An 18,015-nucleotide genomic window follows, 5' to 3' on the forward strand; every position below is an offset into this window, starting at 1 on the left:
CGATCTTTTTCAACTATGGAAGATAATTGTAAATCAAAAGACGAACAATAAGACTTGACGATGTTATGTTTTCTTGCTAACTAAAACAATTTTTCCATTTATAAAAAAAAGTCGAATATTTAATTGTTCATAAGTTTCGATATTTATGCACAGACATAGAACGCACCATGTAAAAATGGCTTCTGGCGTCTCATAATGTAAGAGTGGAAAATGGTGCATGCATGACATGAAGTTAAGATGGGGAAGTTTTGTAAAGGGCGTACGCCTGCCTGTCTTAGTACACAATTATTGGGCCGTGAAAATTGAACTGTAGCTATTATGATAGAGACAGCACTCACTCGGCAACGTTGTTACGAAGCTACCTTCCTTCAAACGAATCGGAAGTGCCACACAACGCTCGTTTCCTCCTGCAGATTCAACCAAAAGCAGTTCTCATCTTAGTACATGACAAAAATACAAGGAATCTCTGCTTGTTTGTACGAATTCAATGAACTAGACCGAGACGGAGAAAGAGACGCATTCAGAAGCAATTATCTATAACAAGACCAATTGGGGCTTAAATCCAACAACCCCTGTGAAAACACTAATGGGCCAAGAAAATGCCTGAATAAGAAAAAGGACAACGTGAAACGCTCATGCAGAAGGTGATCAACTTGTCCCCCTTTTTAAGAGGGTTTAGAGAGCCGTGTTGCCTTTTTTTTTCAGTTTTTGTCTAGGGAGAAACTTTTTTGATTATTTTAACAAGAGAGTTAACATATGATTAATCCAAAATACAAAATAGTATCAAAAGATCATACAGTAAATTAAGTCGTTTACTCTGTATGCATTTGGCTGAAACCCCAACTGTAGACAGTGACAAAGCCTTAAATATGTCGAGGTTTACTGGTTTGTTAATAGAAACTTTTGACAATTATGAGAATCAACAAACATTTAGCTTGTTTTGGTTAACGAGTCTGCAAATGTGATTAAGAAAGTAGGTAACATTTTCACCTGAACTTTAATCCTTTGCAACCCGAACAATGAGGCCACTGGGTGTCTGAACGGTTTTGAGGTGGCCGGAACCGATGAGATCTCGTAGATGAAATCTCATATCAAGAGGAGAAAGTCGCAGGCGCTTCTTCTCTAAAGTAGCCATCATCATCTCTCTGTACTTCCTACGGCTGAGAAAAGACAACAGCTCCTTCCTTCCCTGAGATTAAGAAGTTAAACGCAATATCCACAAGCATGTTACATATCAAATTGCCAACGCAGGCGTGATTATTAAAGTGCCGACCAATCCAAACAAAATGAAATGCCGGCCCTTATTTTATATTCATGTAAACTGTATTGCTTCAACACAAAACTAATCAATTACAAATCTCAAATGTGGTAAAATGAGAGGAAAAACCAACTGATGCTGACCTCAATGGCAAATTAAGTTGCAAGATAAAATTCTGAAATAGTCATCTAACTTCCATACAGACAGGGTTGTCACATAGACATCACACAATTGCATCATCAAGATCCCAGCTTGTACCATATGAGCATTTAGATTATTTGGATGAATTTTCACCCGCTAGAAGATAATGGTTCATAGTGGAATCGATTGCTTGAACTCTCCTCACTGACATATAAAAACTGACAGTTTTCACAAAGAACAAGATGGCAGTAGTGCATTCTTTGAAATGGTGTAAATATCACGCCGTTGTAGTTGATCTAAATGGAAAATTTCACAAGTAACAAAAACATTTTCATGAGCAAGATTTTGGAACATGATATCACATAATTTCACCGGTAGTTACTGTGAAAATCAGCAAAACAAGAACCCAACAGTATATGGACATTTACCAAAAGAATTAATTATGTTCTGAGCATCAACAGTCTAATGAGCAGCAAGATCGGGTTGTTACCTGTGAGAGACCTTTGAGCACTGAACCAATGTTTGGAATTGAAAACCAATACATATTTTCATCAATAAGTTGGCGAATCTAGAAGAAGACTGCAACGTTAAAGAGGAACATAACAATTGGGAACCATTGCATTAAACAAAACAAGATTGTAAAACGGTACTTGCACAAATCACATACAAAGGCAAGCCTACACCAGGATTTATACTTCCTTGTTTCAAATGACAATATTTATTAAACTCATTCTCATTAACAAAGAGCTTATCTGAAGTCCTGGCATCATACCGAAACGGTCGCGAACATGCCAAGATTCATTAGTGACCTTTTTTAACTGCTCTTATTTTTGTTATTCCAAGACCCACATTAATAACACTGTAGAGATGTTAGGAACTTATTGGAAAAACACAAATCATTTATTGCCAAAATAAGACTTGAAAACGAGATTTTTATGATAAAAACATGTTAAGTTGTTTTTCAAGAAAGTGATGAATTCACAAACCCATTGATGAAAATTCTTTAGCCTGACTGCTCTGTAATGAAAAAAGGGAGAATTTCTAGTATACTCACAAGCAGACCAGCATTAATTAACTGAGAGATTTGTTCATCTTTCACCTTTCCCCCCAATGAAAGAAGTGAACACTGCACGGAAACAACAAAGGGGATCAACCATACATTCAAGCTGGTGGCCGAGTTCTTATATAACTGAAGCACACAGTAAGAATTATTCTTAAAGCACAGTTGCTGTAACTTCTTTTGAACCATTAATACTTCTGAAAGAGGGGTTGCAGGGACCCTAGTAAATCACTGGCACAAAAGAAAGTATGGTTGCCAATAATCAGCAACACTTGTGCCTTGAACGAAACATGAAAAATCATAACTATTAGTCGATTTGATCAAGATTTTATATGTAAGTATATGCATATGCATACATGTTCTGACGCAAAAAGTTGCTAAAAAGTGGAGAATGAAATGTGCTGCTCAAGGGGAAATGAGTCCAATCAAGGTGGTCATGGCAGTTACAGATTCACAAATATGTGTAAATTCACTTAACTCTCATTTAGAAAAGAATTCAGAATTATACAACACAGCTAAGATCCAACTCTTTAGATACATAATTTCCCAACGAATAAAACAAATTAAAAAGCAGCATTCTCTCAACAATTACTATGACTATGATAAATAATGCCAACCGTCATCTTGGAAGCATAAGCTATAAGATCCACTTAGAACTAATTCCAAACTTTTATGTGCCTTCTTAGTCAGATTATTGTTAAATGGTAATATTCAAATGACATGGAATCCACTTCGAACTAATTCCAAACTTTCATGTGCCTTCTTAGTCAGAGTATTGTTAAATGGTAATATTCAAATGACATATGGAATCCACTTCGAAGTAATTCCAAACTTTCATGTGCCTTCTTAGTCAGAGTATTGTTAAATGGTAATATTCAAATGACATATGGAATGCACATCCAAGGCAAGGCATAAGATGAAAACAGTATTCAAGTGTCAAAAATCTAAAAAATGAACGGACAGATGACAAATTAATAATCTAGATCAGAAAGATAATTCTTCAAGGAGTCCCAGCTTCATGTTGATGTTTTGAGATCAAGGTAGTCATTCTTTTTTAGTTTGCACTCAAACATAACTTTTCTCTGTAACCAACCTAGCAGAAGATATGAATAAGGCTAGTCAGTGAACCTAGCATAAAGGACAGCTTTGTTTGCGACTTGGCACAAGAAAAGAATGTGCCAGACATGAGCTCCTTATACCTTTCAAAAATTAAACAATCAATAGACTCAAGCAAACAACAGCCCAAGCGCAACCAATGAGCGTGGATATGGAGTTATAACATGTACCATAATGTGAGGACAATACACATTGAGCACGGGTATTATCAGTAGGAGTAGGGGCTTGATTCGGGTGCTTTCTTACTTCTGAACTATCATTTACGATAAATAACACTAGATGCGTAAAGCTCAACACAAATCACCCAGAAATTTGAAACGGTTGTGGTAATACCAGTTTTGAAAATAAGGTCACACTGAAAGGGCTTCAGAACGGCAAGACAACCACTTCCCACCAATTCGACTCAGCGAAGAAATTCTTTCATGTGATTGTTTAATCAGTATAGCGTGTAAATGAACTGACATGTTCCAAAACAAGTATGAAAGTAAAAAAGTAGCCACAGTATGAAAAATTCTAGGAATAGGTTACTGACAAGCTCTTGATGACCAATGCTTGTATCCAGCTTCGACTGTATGACATGCATCTTAAACCACTCGAAAACTGTGAGGTCATTTTGCTGCTTTTCTTCCATTCTTCTGACAACCCGTTCAATCTGAAAACTTCCAACCAATTCCATGAACGATTGAATCAATCAGGATTCAGGAAAAATCAAAAGATTACTTTGTAAGGACAAGGTCCATGGCATGGACAGTTGAGTATACTATAGGCCTGTTGTTTCCTCAAATATCGCGAGGATTTGAAAAATCAACTACATAGAAGAAAAGTATCTTTTAGTCAACATCCTACTGCTAGAATCAAACACATAAATAGTATTTTAAACCGGATTCCACCCCCCCAAGAATCACTACTTCTACAGGTACCAACTAAAATAAAGGCAATTACAAACTCAAAAAAAGCAAGTTCAATGAAACACGTTTTAAGCTAGTGACAGTTGCAACACAAATTAAAAGTTAAGTTCTAAAGTTAGTTTAATGACAGATCTTCTTGTGATCCAACAGAAGTCCTACCCTCGTAGAAAGTATAACACTTCTAACTCAGAAAGAATGATTTCTGAGGGTAACATGAAGCTTGTACACTTCTTTTAATTATATAATTTATATTCAAGAGGTTTTATTATGAAATCTTTGAAAAAAATCCTTCAGATAAATGAAAATACAAACTCAATTTCAAATGTATGTGAACAACCTTCAACATAGCCATTGGTATCTTGATAATCTAGATCAAGATACAAAGTAGTATGCAATCTCTACCACACATTCCAATTCTACTATCTGCTTCATCATCTCCAGATTATTCATTATATATGTGCTAGTTATCTAGATGAGATAGAAGCTACTAGCTTGTTTTGCTCTTGTCCTTTTCTCCTGTATTCTGAGAAACGCAACCTGTAATGTGTGATAAAAGGAAATATTCTCAGTGCGGAAAATGAACATCGGACAAATGCAATGCTAACAATACCCAATAACCCCTAATAGCATAACTTGCCAAACTCTTTCACTTATGTCAAGTTAGTTTTGCATAAGGTACTATATACCATATACTATGTTCAAGTATAATGGAGAAAGCATGGAATAGCACTCCATCACTCCCACAGGTTTAAACTAAATGGAGAGTTAACACTCTGAGTCTATAACCTAATTTCAACATGTCACAAAATTAGATAAGTCATTTGCAAGGAAGAACAGGAAGCTCAAAAGGTCGGTATTCAGAGAAATTCTGAATCTGCAGAAAACACAATAATCATCATTTGTTGTATGTATTTGCCTATTGTAATATATCTCCTCATTGTGTATTAAAGGCCCCGTCTTATAGGCATGAGCAAGAACTTAGGTCGTGTGGGCCCACTTTTATTAGGCTTAAACACTATAGGCTTTGACATGGATCAGTTTTCTAACACCCGTATTGAACATGCTTTGTCCCAATTATTAATCCAAAATAAAAGAAAAGTTTGAGTTTATCATTAGTCAACCCATCAAGATGCATAAGACCCAAATTTGGTATGGGCTTATCACGAACTCATGTGTTTTGAACGTATATAAAGCCCAAATTTTGTTATGGACTTCAATTTGGAACCAATTATTAGTCAATTCATTTGGGGTGTTTATTGGTAATTCATTCCAACATTTGGATGTCAACGGGTGAATTTCAAACATATTTTCAACTCCCATCTTTAACTAGGCCAAAAATTTTGTTTTGGAAAGCCAGATATTGAAGACTATACAAGTCAATTCTTGTCATATGAACCACAAGAAAAAATCAACTCAGCATACAAACATCAAGAGATATCCAGAGAAAAATATATTAAAGCATGAACAGCTATAACATACAAAGTTGGAATCTATAAATAAAACAGGATTATCAGGGATATTTAAATGAAAGGAAACCAACCTGATTTAGGTAATCTTCTGTAAACATTACAGCATGATCGTCCTGTCCAGTAGTTAACTTAAACATCCGCAACAGTTTGTCCCTTCGTAAAGACTGCAGAAGATAAGAAAATATACTGACATGCATCAATTGGAACAAACAATGGAGAAAGGAGAAGGGCTATGAATAGAGAAAAATAATTAGTACAAATCAGATGACAGAGAGAAAGAAAAAAGTGTTCGCCAAATATTGCTTTGTGTTTATGATGTTCCAAATAATGCAGACAAAAATCAAACATGCATTATAGTAAACAAAGTACATAAACGGAATAAGAAATATGCACGATCAAACACAGCACACTTGGTCTCTCCACAAAAACTTAAGCAGAAACAATGAATATGACAAAGAAACAGACAAATTAACAGAGAGAAAAATAGTTGGCAATACACTTGAAAAGCTTGAGATCAGGCAGAGGGAGCAAGGGAGAGAGAGACAAATCGTATATTCTCTTCTACAATCATTCCTGTAAATTCACTTAAAAAAATATCCGTGATTATGACAAGAACTCATAGAAATACATGAAGAAGAAGAATCAAAAGGAGAACGATACATTGAAAAGATGAAAATAAAAGCTTATGATAGTAACCCCATAAGAAGACTATTTACACAATATTACTATCAGAAACTTGATATTGAGGAATAGTAAACAAGTAGAAATGGCTAAACGCATAATTTCAGGAAACAGAAAGAAAATATTCAAAAAGAAAAAAAAGTTAAAGATGTTGAATATACAATGGCATATCCCAAATAAGGGGAAAATAGTATGATTGATTTCTTTCAAGAGGCACCAACACCAAATTTATGCATTATAGAATGCATGAGACAGGGAGCTTCCTATTTTGGTAGGAAAAATCAACTAAATGCTTCGTATAAAAGTTACCTCACCTCTAATTCCCTATCCACTTGTGTCCTATCCTTTATGCTGCTGTACAACTGTGACTGCAACACAAAAGGTTCAACTGAAACCTGAAGGCAACATGAAACTCCAAAGTTGAAATTTCCGAATGAATACAAGACCAGAAATGTAGTTTATTTCTAGAGGGAATACAACTCACTGTGATAGCATAAAACACATTGCACTGCCAACTGCCTATTAGTATGTTTCAGCAGAAAAAGTGCTAAATAAATAGTTAACTAGCAAAATACAAAGACAACAATTGTTTACATTTTAGTAGTAAAGCATTTTCAGATCCACAACCACATTGCTAAACAAAAACTTAACTTAGCACAATCCAGAGTACTAGGAGAAGAAATTACACAGAGGAACAGAAGTGCTCAATATCAAAATAAAAACAAAGAAACATAACTAAGATAATACAACTCCATCGTGCACCAATGATAACGCCAATCCAGCAAACTACGATTATATTAAGGGTAGAGGATTTCTATCTGTGCCACAAGCAAAGTAAGATTATACTTGCACCATTCCTGCATTTGGATTGCTCTAAAGAGAACAACTAAAGCTACCACAATACAACTATACAAGACATCACGTTCCTCAGTAAATTGCAATGTCAAATTAGTTTCCGGAAAGACCATCAAATAGTTCTCACAGTGTAATAATAACTCTTGAAATGCCCTGCAAATTACCCTTACAGGACCAAACCCATACTGACATAATCCTTGTCCAAGATTACACATTAAACCAAATCTTTAGAAACTCTCTTGACCTGGTTTGGACCATTAGATTGTGTGATGTGGATAATGATGGACATCTATAAGACCAAAAAAGAGAGTTTGTATTCATAGACAGCAATGTACAGACTTCTTCACAGCACTTCCAAACTTCTACCAATAGAAAATGCACCGGTATTAGCAGCTCAAAACAAGAGGATTCCTTATAACCCTATAGTCCAATCAAGTATCTGAAAATAAATTCAAGTTTAAAGAACCAAAAAAAAAAAAAAAAAAAAAAAAAAAAAAAAACAGAAAAAAAATTAAAAAAAAAAAAAAAAAAAAAAAAAAAAAAAAAAACTGAAAAGAAATTACTACTCACTTTTTCAATGTGAGGAAACTGGGCACGCATCATCCGAAGAGCCATCAGAGTATCACTGAACGTGAAATTCTCCTCTGTACACCGCCATGTGTATAAACAAAAAATACAAAAACAACGTCAGTAGGGAGTAAAAAGACAGAAATAGCCGAGAAACATAATCTTGGAACGAAACGAAAAAGAAAAAACGAACAAAAAGAACAAGGAATGAAGGAAGAAACAGCCCTAAACCCCAAAAAAATTATAGCCCATTTACACTTTCATCAAGAAATACGCGTGGTTTCTACCTAAGGACAGAGAACGCGAACTCTCAACATCATCCTCCGATTCGGGCTCGGATTCTTTATCTCGCGTGCGCTTTCTGCTTGTTGACGGCTCTAATTCTGCGATTTTCTTGTTCATAATTTGATAGAACCCTTAGCACTAAACCCTTTCTCCACTTGCTTGATCTTTTATACTCTGAGATTCTTTAAACAAACCTTTCATTCTCTTCTCTCCTTTCTTGTGTTTCCGCTTCAGCAGATTCTCCTTGGGATTCCTCTTATTCTTCTTCTGTTCAATTTTCTTGTCTCTTCTGCCTCCGTATTCGTACATATATCAAGAAAGTCGGTAGAGCCGTTGAGGAAGTAGTACGGCGGCTTTCCTTTATGGGCCTACCGTTGGACCAATTGGCCCACCGTCTTCATCAATTAAGCCCATCAATAAGCCCAACTTTTAATAATACCATTTTGCATTACAACTCCTAAACGATTCACCCCACTTTTTATCAAATTCCCCTCCACTTTAGTTGTTAAGTTCTAAAAATTCATTTTACCCTTATAAAAGATATTTTGTGAAAAATATAAATAAATAGATTTCTAAAATGTCAAAATCTTTTTTTTTTATCAAAAACTTTGTCTAATTCTAGTGTCACTTATTCATCAAGCTCTTTTTATTTTTATAATTCTAAAATAATTAAACTCATTTTATTTTAATTTCACTTGTTTATCAAATCAAGTTAAAATAAATTTATACGTGCATATAATTACCATATTTATATAATTATCATACATATACATATATAAATACATATTAGAAATATGTATTAATTGTTTATTTTTGTTATTAGTTCCTCTGTTATTTTAATTTTATTAATCGTATATTTTCTTAAGTAGATATATATTTATATATGTATGTATAAATTTATTTTTTAATCTGGTTTAATCAATAAGTGAAACTAAAATAATTATGAGCTCCAAATACTTTAAAATTTTGATAATAAAAAGAGTTTGATGAATAAATAAAATCAGAATTAGGAAAAAAAAAATGATACAAAGGATGATTTGACATTTCAGAAATTCCTTTAAATTTTTTTTCAGCAAGCAATTTTTGTAAGGATAAAATGAACTCTTTAAATTCAAAAATAAAAAGTCTAGGAGGTTTTTGAAAGTTTTAATACTTTTTACATTCATCGAGTGTGTCTTGTTGCTAGTAATTATCATCCAACACTGGAGAGTCAATTGAGTCCCCTAGAATTGTACGTACAAGTATCCCAAGTTAAGATGGGCGTATGAGTAATTTAAATAATTTTAGCATATTCTACATGTAAGTTATGCACACTGGTTAGTAATAATCAAAATATTATAATATAACATGTAGCTTATTTTGATCAGTCAATGCGTCAGTTCAGCTCATTTTCTTCAATCTGAATTTACTGTAAACAAAGCTCATCCTAGTAGCTTGCTTGAGTTCAACTTTGATATAGACATTACCAAAAAAATTAAGAGGCGGAGCGATCAAAATCCGCATTCGGTCACCTGCTACTTGAAGATCAAATAAGGATTACTATGCGATTACCTGCAATATAACGCGCAATTGAGACAAATTATGATGTTGGCTGGCAGAGCACAAGTCTCTTATCTTCGTGTTTGGCTATGCCCAGAATTAACATATCCATGCCTAAACACCTACCAACGGTTAATTCTGTGTAGGACGTCTGCTAATACTTAAATATCAAAATTTTCTGTCCTGAATTTCTGGTGCAATTACACAGCTTAGTTTCCTCTGTTCTTGACAAGATTGAATGAAAATTTCAAACCTAGTTCTCTTTTTTAGTAGCTTCCTCTTCCTGAAGCTCTCAGAATAGGGATTAGGACTATCATGCAGATTTCAACTTGGCCGACGTGGATGCAAGGTGGGATAGTGTCTTGTGTCCGACAAACATCAAGAAAACACCCAATATGCTGAGTACCTTCAATGTTGTGAATAGATCCAACTGCAAGTGAAATGCAAATTTGTTGTTAGTGGATGGGCTATGACATATAAAGAAAACATTACAAGTTGGAATGCCATGACTCATAATGTTCGTAAGTGAGCTCTACAAGAGCATTTACGATAACAGAAAATCGGAGTGTGGTCAGAGAGCCGATTTCAGTGGAAATGTTAACAGCGGGGTATGTGCAGATGGATCACACATGAAGAGAACATCATAGTTAGAATGAAAACTTGAACATTTTTAAGCAATAAATTTCTGTAATTGAGTTCATAAAGAAGGCAAAGCCATCTTCCAAATAAGAACCAATTAATAGGAAAACTATCAGTTACAATAATGTAGCAAATACTGAAAAAGGAAACAAACAGACAAGATAAATTCAAATCAGAGAAAAATTAGAGATGGACCTTGAACCAGAAGAATGCATAGAGTAACAGAACTGCTGCAATGCCCAGATGGAAGAGACTAGCAAAAGTTGCAGGAACAGTTGACTTGGGCCAATTCTTGAGGTTGGCACGAAGGAGCACAAGCTGCAGGATCAAAAGTACATAATTTTTAGCCTCGTCTCTTAGAGTAGTGGTTAGATAACAGGAGGGGATGGGATCACTGAAAAATCTGAACTATTCTCTTATGCAAGTATGAAGAGAAAAAATTAATTGAAAAGTACCCCAGCCAAGAAACCAAAAAATGGTAAGAGAACTAGGCCCAAGAAAGCAAGAGAAAGCTCTCTAGGGGGGCGCTTCTCTGGAGCCCTGAAAATGTGAGTTATTTCCGCCTTAGGCCCATATCTGGTGTATGGGTCAACGGGTTGTGGAGGAGGACGTGCTGCCTTTTCAGGTGCATCTGGAAGATCTAATTCAATGTGGCCCAGAGGTTGCAAGAAAGAGTTCTCCTGAAATAGACAAACCAGAGGAACTTAGATCAGATATATGATGGCATAAGCAGGCATTTCACCATAAGTGAATTAGCGAAAGTAGATGAACTTAATGCTTTCGCTTCATACAGTATTTTACCATGACAGAGTCTCCAACTGTAAGTTGAATTTCATATCTACCAGATAAATAGTAAAACTTCTCAACCAGCCCCAGAAAATCCTACAAGACAAAATGCCATTAAGATACACAAAAGTTAGGCTAGGAAATACGAAGAATGAAAAATCTAACCAATCGCAATATTAAACTAAAATTTGAAGCTCATGTGTAGTGGGAACAACAATACTAAACCAATTGCATCAATTCTAATAATCATAACTCCACATGCCACATAGAAATTGCAGCCTAAGCGAATGTTTGACTTATATAAATCCTTGAGAATTCAGCAGAATTTAATTCAAAGACAGGAAGTTGTGGTAGTTATAGAGCACTTAACTAGAACGATCTCAAACTTTTTCCCCGAGTTCCCAACCACAAAGATGTGTTCAACTCCACTCTCATGTCTCAGCTTTAGGAAGGCCTGAACAGAAAATGGTACTCAGAAACTTGATCAATAAAGAATATAGTTGCAAACACTTAACAAACTATAATGAAAACCTGGTGAGGCTTGAAAGCTTGTCCAGCAGGTGTGATCAATTGAAAGGACAACCTCAACTTCTGGAGGTGATTAGCTGATAAAGCAACGGCATTTTCTCCTGGTAACTCCAGCCTGAATCAGAATACACAGTACAAAGCACAAATTCTGTTAAAGCCCTTTCACACTAAAAGTCAAAATATTGTAAACAAACGAATATTATATTTGAAATATGATAAATCATATGCAATTAGTCGGACTCCATAAAGAATGACACTTGCAGAAAGAAGAATCAATAAAAGAGCTGGAAACAGCGAGGTGACGAACTGCAATAAAACTCAGATAAACAAACCTCACCCTCCACCCAAACTACCCCAAACAAATTGCTGAAGGTGAATAAAAAGAAAACGAATTTGCTAGGGTGTGTAGACAATTGAAGAAAAAATTAAAAACAACACAGAGAATACGACTGCTTATGGGGAGAAAACAGCTGTCAGACATAAGACAGGAATTGAAGTAACATGAAAAGAGTAGAGTCCAAAAGAAATACAAGAAGTTCCAGGACAGAAAACTAATCAAACAGAAAAAAGAACAAGGCGAATAATCATCCTGTAAAATTGAATAGACAAGTTAAGCATGTACTTTTTCTGACTTTCAATGCTCCCAAGATCACTGTCAAGTACTGCAATCTCTGCACTATCAATCTTAATGATTCCAGTAAAATGAATTGGTACTTTAGTTCGTCCTCCAGTCACATAGTTTTTCTTATGCTCAGGGTCGTCAAATACAACCTACAAATTATGAACCAAGACCGTCAAGAACAGGCACAAAAGAGGAAGATTGACATAACTATGGGATATTAGAGGGGTGTTGAATATGTGAAAGGTAAGTACCTCAAAAGAGAAAATGTAGTTTCCAACATTAACATTTGGTGGCAACTTTTCCAACACATGCACTGAATTGTCAGGGTCAAACTTGAGCTTCTGCATCATGGGAATCCAAAAGCCTTAGATTTGTATTACGAAAACATGAAGATGAATTTCAATGTAATCAGATAAAAAGTTGTAACTTCTTAAGCAGCTTTTTACTAAAAAGAAGCACCTGGTCAATGATAGAAGCATCTTTCGAACCAGAGACAAAAATCTGCATGAGCTTGACCGACAAAGGAGGAGCAGAAGAACCCAATACAGTACTGAGCCGAACCTACAAGGTAGACAGCGTGATGAGCAAGAAGTACAGGCCCACACAAGTGCAACATTGTAGGAATCTATAAATTGTCTACAGTTCACTACATTTTTGTCACACAGATTCATCATGGACACAGTTTCATGCAGACAGCAGAAAATTCGGGAGTATGGTTAGATGTGAGCTAAATCTTTCTTCATCCTATATCAGTCAACACCAGAAAACTTGATCCAGAGGGAAAAGAAGATGGAAGAATGTGAGTCAATGGAAAACTGGAAAGTGATATGCAGTAAATCAAATTAAATGAGGGCACAAGACTATCAGGATAACAGACCTTAAGTTGATCTTTCTTGGTGACTGAAAGGACAGTTGCTGGCAGCGATAAGATCAGAGGAACCGATCCCCTGAAGATATTAGGAAAATATGTAAGGATCATTTTCGGGAAGTATCAAATTTCACCCGATCAGCTAGAAAATATGAGCACTACAACTAAGAAAATTTCAAATTAAAATGTGCTTTCAGAAACTATCAAATTTTTAAGAGAATAACATGAAGAAGTAATCTTAAGAAGGAAAAGAGGCAACACATCAAAAGAGACTGTGAGATGGAAAACTATGTAACTACTCGCCTAATGTTTTCCAGGCAAGCCAAGGCAAGGATTTGGTAATACAAGTCTTTGGCACCTCCAGGAACTCCAATGCCAAGGAAAAATTTAGCCAAACCCAAAATCTTCTCCCCTGGAAGCTGCAGTTGACAAATACAATAGTTTCAGAAGGTCTCAAGACAAAGAATTACAGGAAAGTACACATTATACAAATTAGAATCCATATTCTCGAATAAACATACATTTAAACTCTCAGAGGTGACTGCTGCAAAAGCTGTGACTCCACGGACAACTGATGCAGAGGCTGAAAGAGGACCATGATGCCCACGTGCATCAACAAGTTTCTCATCAAAGTAACAAGTCCCATCATCTGAAAAAGAAGAGTCCCAACAGCACAGATAAGATGTATGACGCAAGAATGAATTGATCTTATAAGCCGAGTTACATTCTAGAAAAAGTGAAAGCAATAGCAAAATTTAATCTTTGATTCACCACTTTAGATATAATAGAAGATGATAGCAGAAGCAAAACCAGCATCCAACATAGGAAATTAATATCAATGTGGTGGCATCAAAACACAGATTACAGTTGCATTTAGGACATTTTGCTAGAATTTCAAGAGGAAAAAGGGCGACCTATTGAAGCTGGTAGATTAGAGGGTGTACGGTGAGCATAATTGAATCACAATGTTTAAAGTGCTCACAGTGTTTAAAGTAATCTTAATAAATTTATAAGCCCATATATATACATAAAAGAAAAAGATACACAAGAAAGGAGATAGACAGGCACACACACACTCACTCTCAGAGAGAAAGAGAGAGGGAGAAGCACGCACCGTATCTTTCAATACCATCAAAGAGCTTTGCAATGTCATTTTTCAAAGTGGCAATCTGGTATGGAAAGCAAACTTGGATCAGAATATCAGAATTAGCTACCACAGCTGTGGTTGGATGCCACGGTATTTTCATGAACTTATGTTTCAGGGGAAAAAGATTCTTAAACATGCAATACTTTGGATTCTGGGGAAGACCTCTCACCCACCTACCCTAAATCCTAAACTCTAAGATTCCCCAAAAGTTATTTCGCACCTATCTCCACCTACTCTACATCTTGAAAAGATATGTCATATCACTGATCCCTCATTATGTTTTCTGCCCACAAAGCAGCCGAGTCAAAACCCATATCAGAACTAAATTTTCATTCTAAACTTACTTCCTTCTCTAGTTTTCTCTGATAATCAAATTTCAGGGAAGGAGAAGCCAAAAATTGCAGGACAAATATTTGTATTTGAAAATTTTGGGGATTAAAGAGAAATTGCCAAATGTGAGAGTTATGCATGGAAGAGAATGACAAAAGATAATAGGGACACCGCCATAAAGGTCAGTATAGCTCATATACATGCAGTATATAGCCTCATAATATTCTGAGAGACAAGTTTGGTGATTAATGTACTCAATGAACTTGAAAAAGATAGGAACAAGCATAAACTGAATAACCTAGCCTGAATATGGGTATAATAGTTATAACAAATCAGTGTCGTCTCGTTGAAAAGACACTCGACAAGTTAAGCACCTTTGATGTCAATTGACTTATTACACTCAGGCCAGATGAGTGAGAGTAACTGTGTTTTCTCTATAACATTTGCAGGATAAAAGTTATAGCCAATATAGCTGTCCGGATACAGTCACAATTTGTTCGTAATAGAAGTAAAAATAAAAAAGACTCACTCACCAAAGAATGATCAATCTCAGAAGATGCTAAAGAGATAACTCCAGCCAGGGTTTCAAGTGCTATCCCTGTAAAACAAAAATATCAGTAAGGGTACTCAGAAGACTATAAAGCACAGTGGGAAACAACAAGTAAAAGATACCACACTACAGTAAAAAAATAAAAAATATTTTATCTGTCAATCAAGAGCCATGATACTATATGAGGCTGAAATTATGTTTGGCTAGCATATGTAACTTAAAATATAGAGCATCCATTAGTTACCAGCAGCATCATTACTAGACTCTGGGTTGTTGGAACTAAGGCGCCACCTCCCATCACTCTGACTGAGAGCCTGTTAAGATTGACAACAAGGTTAGGCGATCCAAAAAAAAATTACATAGAGCAACAGGCTTTAAACAAAGCATAGTTATTGATCCAAGATATGCACAAAGTCCAGAACTGACCTTTATAGAACGAAAAATTTTATCAGCATCTCCCAGATGAACATGCACTACAGAAGTCTGATCCTGTACAGCAAGTCAATAAGATAAAAAGCTCGAACTCAGCACAGCATAAAAATTACATGCCAAAACAAGAAATAACTGAAAAACAAGTTACAGGAAAAAGTAGTTAAGAAATACTAGTAGAGATAACAACTCAGTGGTTCTCTTAGAATGTAAGAGAAGCATAGAAAATTAGCAATCTTGTCGAATATTCATAACATATACAAGCAGCATACGTAATGCTACGTCTCAAGGACCTAGTTTTACGACTTAGTATTCTTTCATTCTTTGTAATAAATAAGTTGATGTGAAACCTAATAAAAACATTGATTCAGAGTTCAGAGAGCTTTATAGAGTTTAGTAAACAAAATCCCTACCTTTACAAGCATTAAACCTCCGATGGAATAATAAAAATCAAGAAGTGAATTGGCAGCATTTAGAGAATCTTTAAGTCTAGATTCAATTCCCTGCAGACGAAAAGGGTAAAAAGTGAGTAAAATACATTTCACATCAATTGATGACAAGTTCTAAACAAAAAGAAGTTGATACAGGAAATAAGAATTTTTAATACCGTAAAAGCCTCATTGCTTAGATCACACTTCAGGATGCCATTTACTCTTAATGCATGGAATAAATCCTTTAATGCTGAAGAAGTAGACTGTAGAGTGTCCACTACGGATGCACAAGCAGAAGTTCTTATATCAGGCTTTTTCTTGATACCAAGAACCTCAAATGTCTTCAGTGCCTCATATGTCTCCTCCAGACTGGAAATAAGTACAATCAAGTTAGAACCCCAATTATCTTAAATCACTAATGTTTAAGCTTCATACTTTCAACACAAAAAGCTACAATAAAAGTTAACTTCACAGAATGCTGAAAGGACATAACAGACAAAGCAGGCTGCATAGAAGTTGTCATTTTAAGCTGAGAAAAGAATCAAAAAATATTATTGCATTATTCAAGTTGGGATACCATCGAATATTATAATCATCCACTTCCTTTCAGTATTATTCTACAAATGATGGCAAAAAAAACATAAAAGGATGAAGGATTAGCACAATGCATATACAGTCCCAACACTGGAGTCAAAAATAAATTTCCCACGTTAACTAAAAGTTATAAAAAGACAATACAAGCAGAACCAATCTTGCAGACCAACACTTGTTTGTTAACAAAGGGAATGAAGGCAAACAATAAATTCAGCTACAATTAGCATAGAACTTAAGGCTGCATGCTCAGAACAGAAACAATCTTAAGTCATTTCTTCCTTCAGCACGAAGGCATTGCTCAATTAATCACATTCGCCCTCTACTATTTATATAGAACAACAGATCTTCCAATTCATCATTACGTAAGAGGCCATAATACTTAGAAAGATTAAATCTTTCCCCTTTGCCTCCGCAATCACACCACCGCGATGTTTTCTCCAGATCAGGGTAGAAAGAAACAATTTTAGATTGCAAGAACATAAAAACAGGCACGCAGGAGACAGACAGACAGAGAGAGAGAGAGATGGGTTTAAAGAGGGTTTAAATTTTCACCTTCCAAAAGATCCATCAATCGGCGAAAAGAGCTCCAACGCCGCAGATCGATGAGACTCGGACACCGGGCTGAAGATGGCCGAGTCACAGCTCGACGCCAGAACTAAAAGCGCTACAACCAGAAATCCCAAGTTTCTGGCCATCCCTGGAGAAGCTATTGCTGAATCGAAAAGACAATCAATGAATTGAAACCCCAATATTTCTACAATATGTGAAAAAATAAAAATTGAGAGAGTTGGCAAACTTGAAGACGACTTTTTGGAGTCTTCGTTTCAGTGACTGAACAATGGAGTTTGGCTTCAGAGACTGTGTGTGTAGAGTCTGGTGTAAAGGGTGACGTATTCTGAAATTCCAATTGAACCCTCTCCCAAATGGGCTCTTAAGTGTGGGCCGGGCCCAAGATCTAGCCCGTAAGAACACCCCTAGCTCAAGATTCCTTTAAAGCAAAAAGAGCTACGCCCATGACAAAAATAAAGGTTAATTCAATTAAATAGTTGTGTACTTAATACTCTAATTAAGGTAAATATCACTTTCGGTCTCTCAACTATGTTGATTTTGTCCTCAAAATTTCCGACTCCTTAGATCTATCAGGGTTCCAACTTGAATTTTTTTTATACGAAAGTGATGTAAAATCACTCCACAAGATGCATATCTCGACAT

At 35.6% G+C, this 18,015-nt stretch overlaps 2 protein-coding genes across 5 annotated transcripts; both read right to left on the minus strand.

The window, feature by feature from the left end:
• On the minus strand, positions 212-8,655 carry LOC105163428 (serine/threonine-protein kinase 19 homolog). 3 transcript variants are annotated; one of them, XM_011081765.2, is made up of 9 exons: positions 8,343-8,654; positions 8,059-8,132; positions 6,948-7,001; positions 6,024-6,116; positions 4,108-4,227; positions 2,454-2,525; positions 1,890-1,967; positions 991-1,189; positions 212-407 (listed from the first exon to the last, which is right to left on the minus strand). In XM_011081765.2, exons 1-8 carry the CDS (start codon positions 8,455-8,457, stop codon positions 998-1,000), a joined length of 798 nt encoding a protein of 265 aa, XP_011080067.1. In that variant the 5' UTR covers positions 8,458-8,654; the 3' UTR covers positions 212-407; positions 991-997. The 3 variants fall into 3 exon arrangements, with proteins under 3 accessions (XP_011080067.1, XP_011080064.1, XP_020550769.1); XM_011081762.2 differs by having other exon boundaries at positions 6,948-7,028; positions 8,343-8,652; XM_020695110.1 differs by lacking the exon at positions 212-407 and having other exon boundaries at positions 1,002-1,189; positions 1,890-1,978; positions 6,948-7,028; positions 8,343-8,655.
• On the minus strand, positions 9,864-17,743 carry LOC105163429 (dolichyl-diphosphooligosaccharide--protein glycosyltransferase subunit 2). Of its 2 annotated transcripts, none has more exons than XM_011081767.2 (20): positions 17,611-17,743; positions 17,356-17,515; positions 16,386-16,578; positions 16,192-16,281; positions 15,776-15,838; positions 15,594-15,663; positions 15,333-15,397; positions 14,437-14,491; positions 13,844-13,971; positions 13,626-13,741; positions 13,332-13,401; positions 12,914-13,015; positions 12,706-12,795; positions 12,455-12,603; positions 11,836-11,947; positions 11,675-11,758; positions 11,320-11,400; positions 10,974-11,198; positions 10,714-10,836; positions 9,864-10,309 (listed from the first exon to the last, which is right to left on the minus strand). In XM_011081767.2, exons 2-20 carry the CDS (start codon positions 17,496-17,498, stop codon positions 10,193-10,195), a joined length of 2,076 nt encoding a protein of 691 aa, XP_011080069.1. In that variant the 5' UTR covers positions 17,499-17,515; positions 17,611-17,743; the 3' UTR covers positions 9,864-10,192. The 2 variants fall into 2 exon arrangements, with proteins under 2 accessions (XP_011080069.1, XP_011080070.1); XM_011081768.2 differs by having other exon boundaries at positions 17,600-17,660.

The sequence above is a fragment of the Sesamum indicum genome, linkage group LG6 (assembly GCF_000512975.1).
Source record: "Sesamum indicum cultivar Zhongzhi No. 13 linkage group LG6, S_indicum_v1.0, whole genome shotgun sequence".
Taxonomy (NCBI): Eukaryota; Viridiplantae; Streptophyta; class Magnoliopsida; order Lamiales; family Pedaliaceae; genus Sesamum; species Sesamum indicum.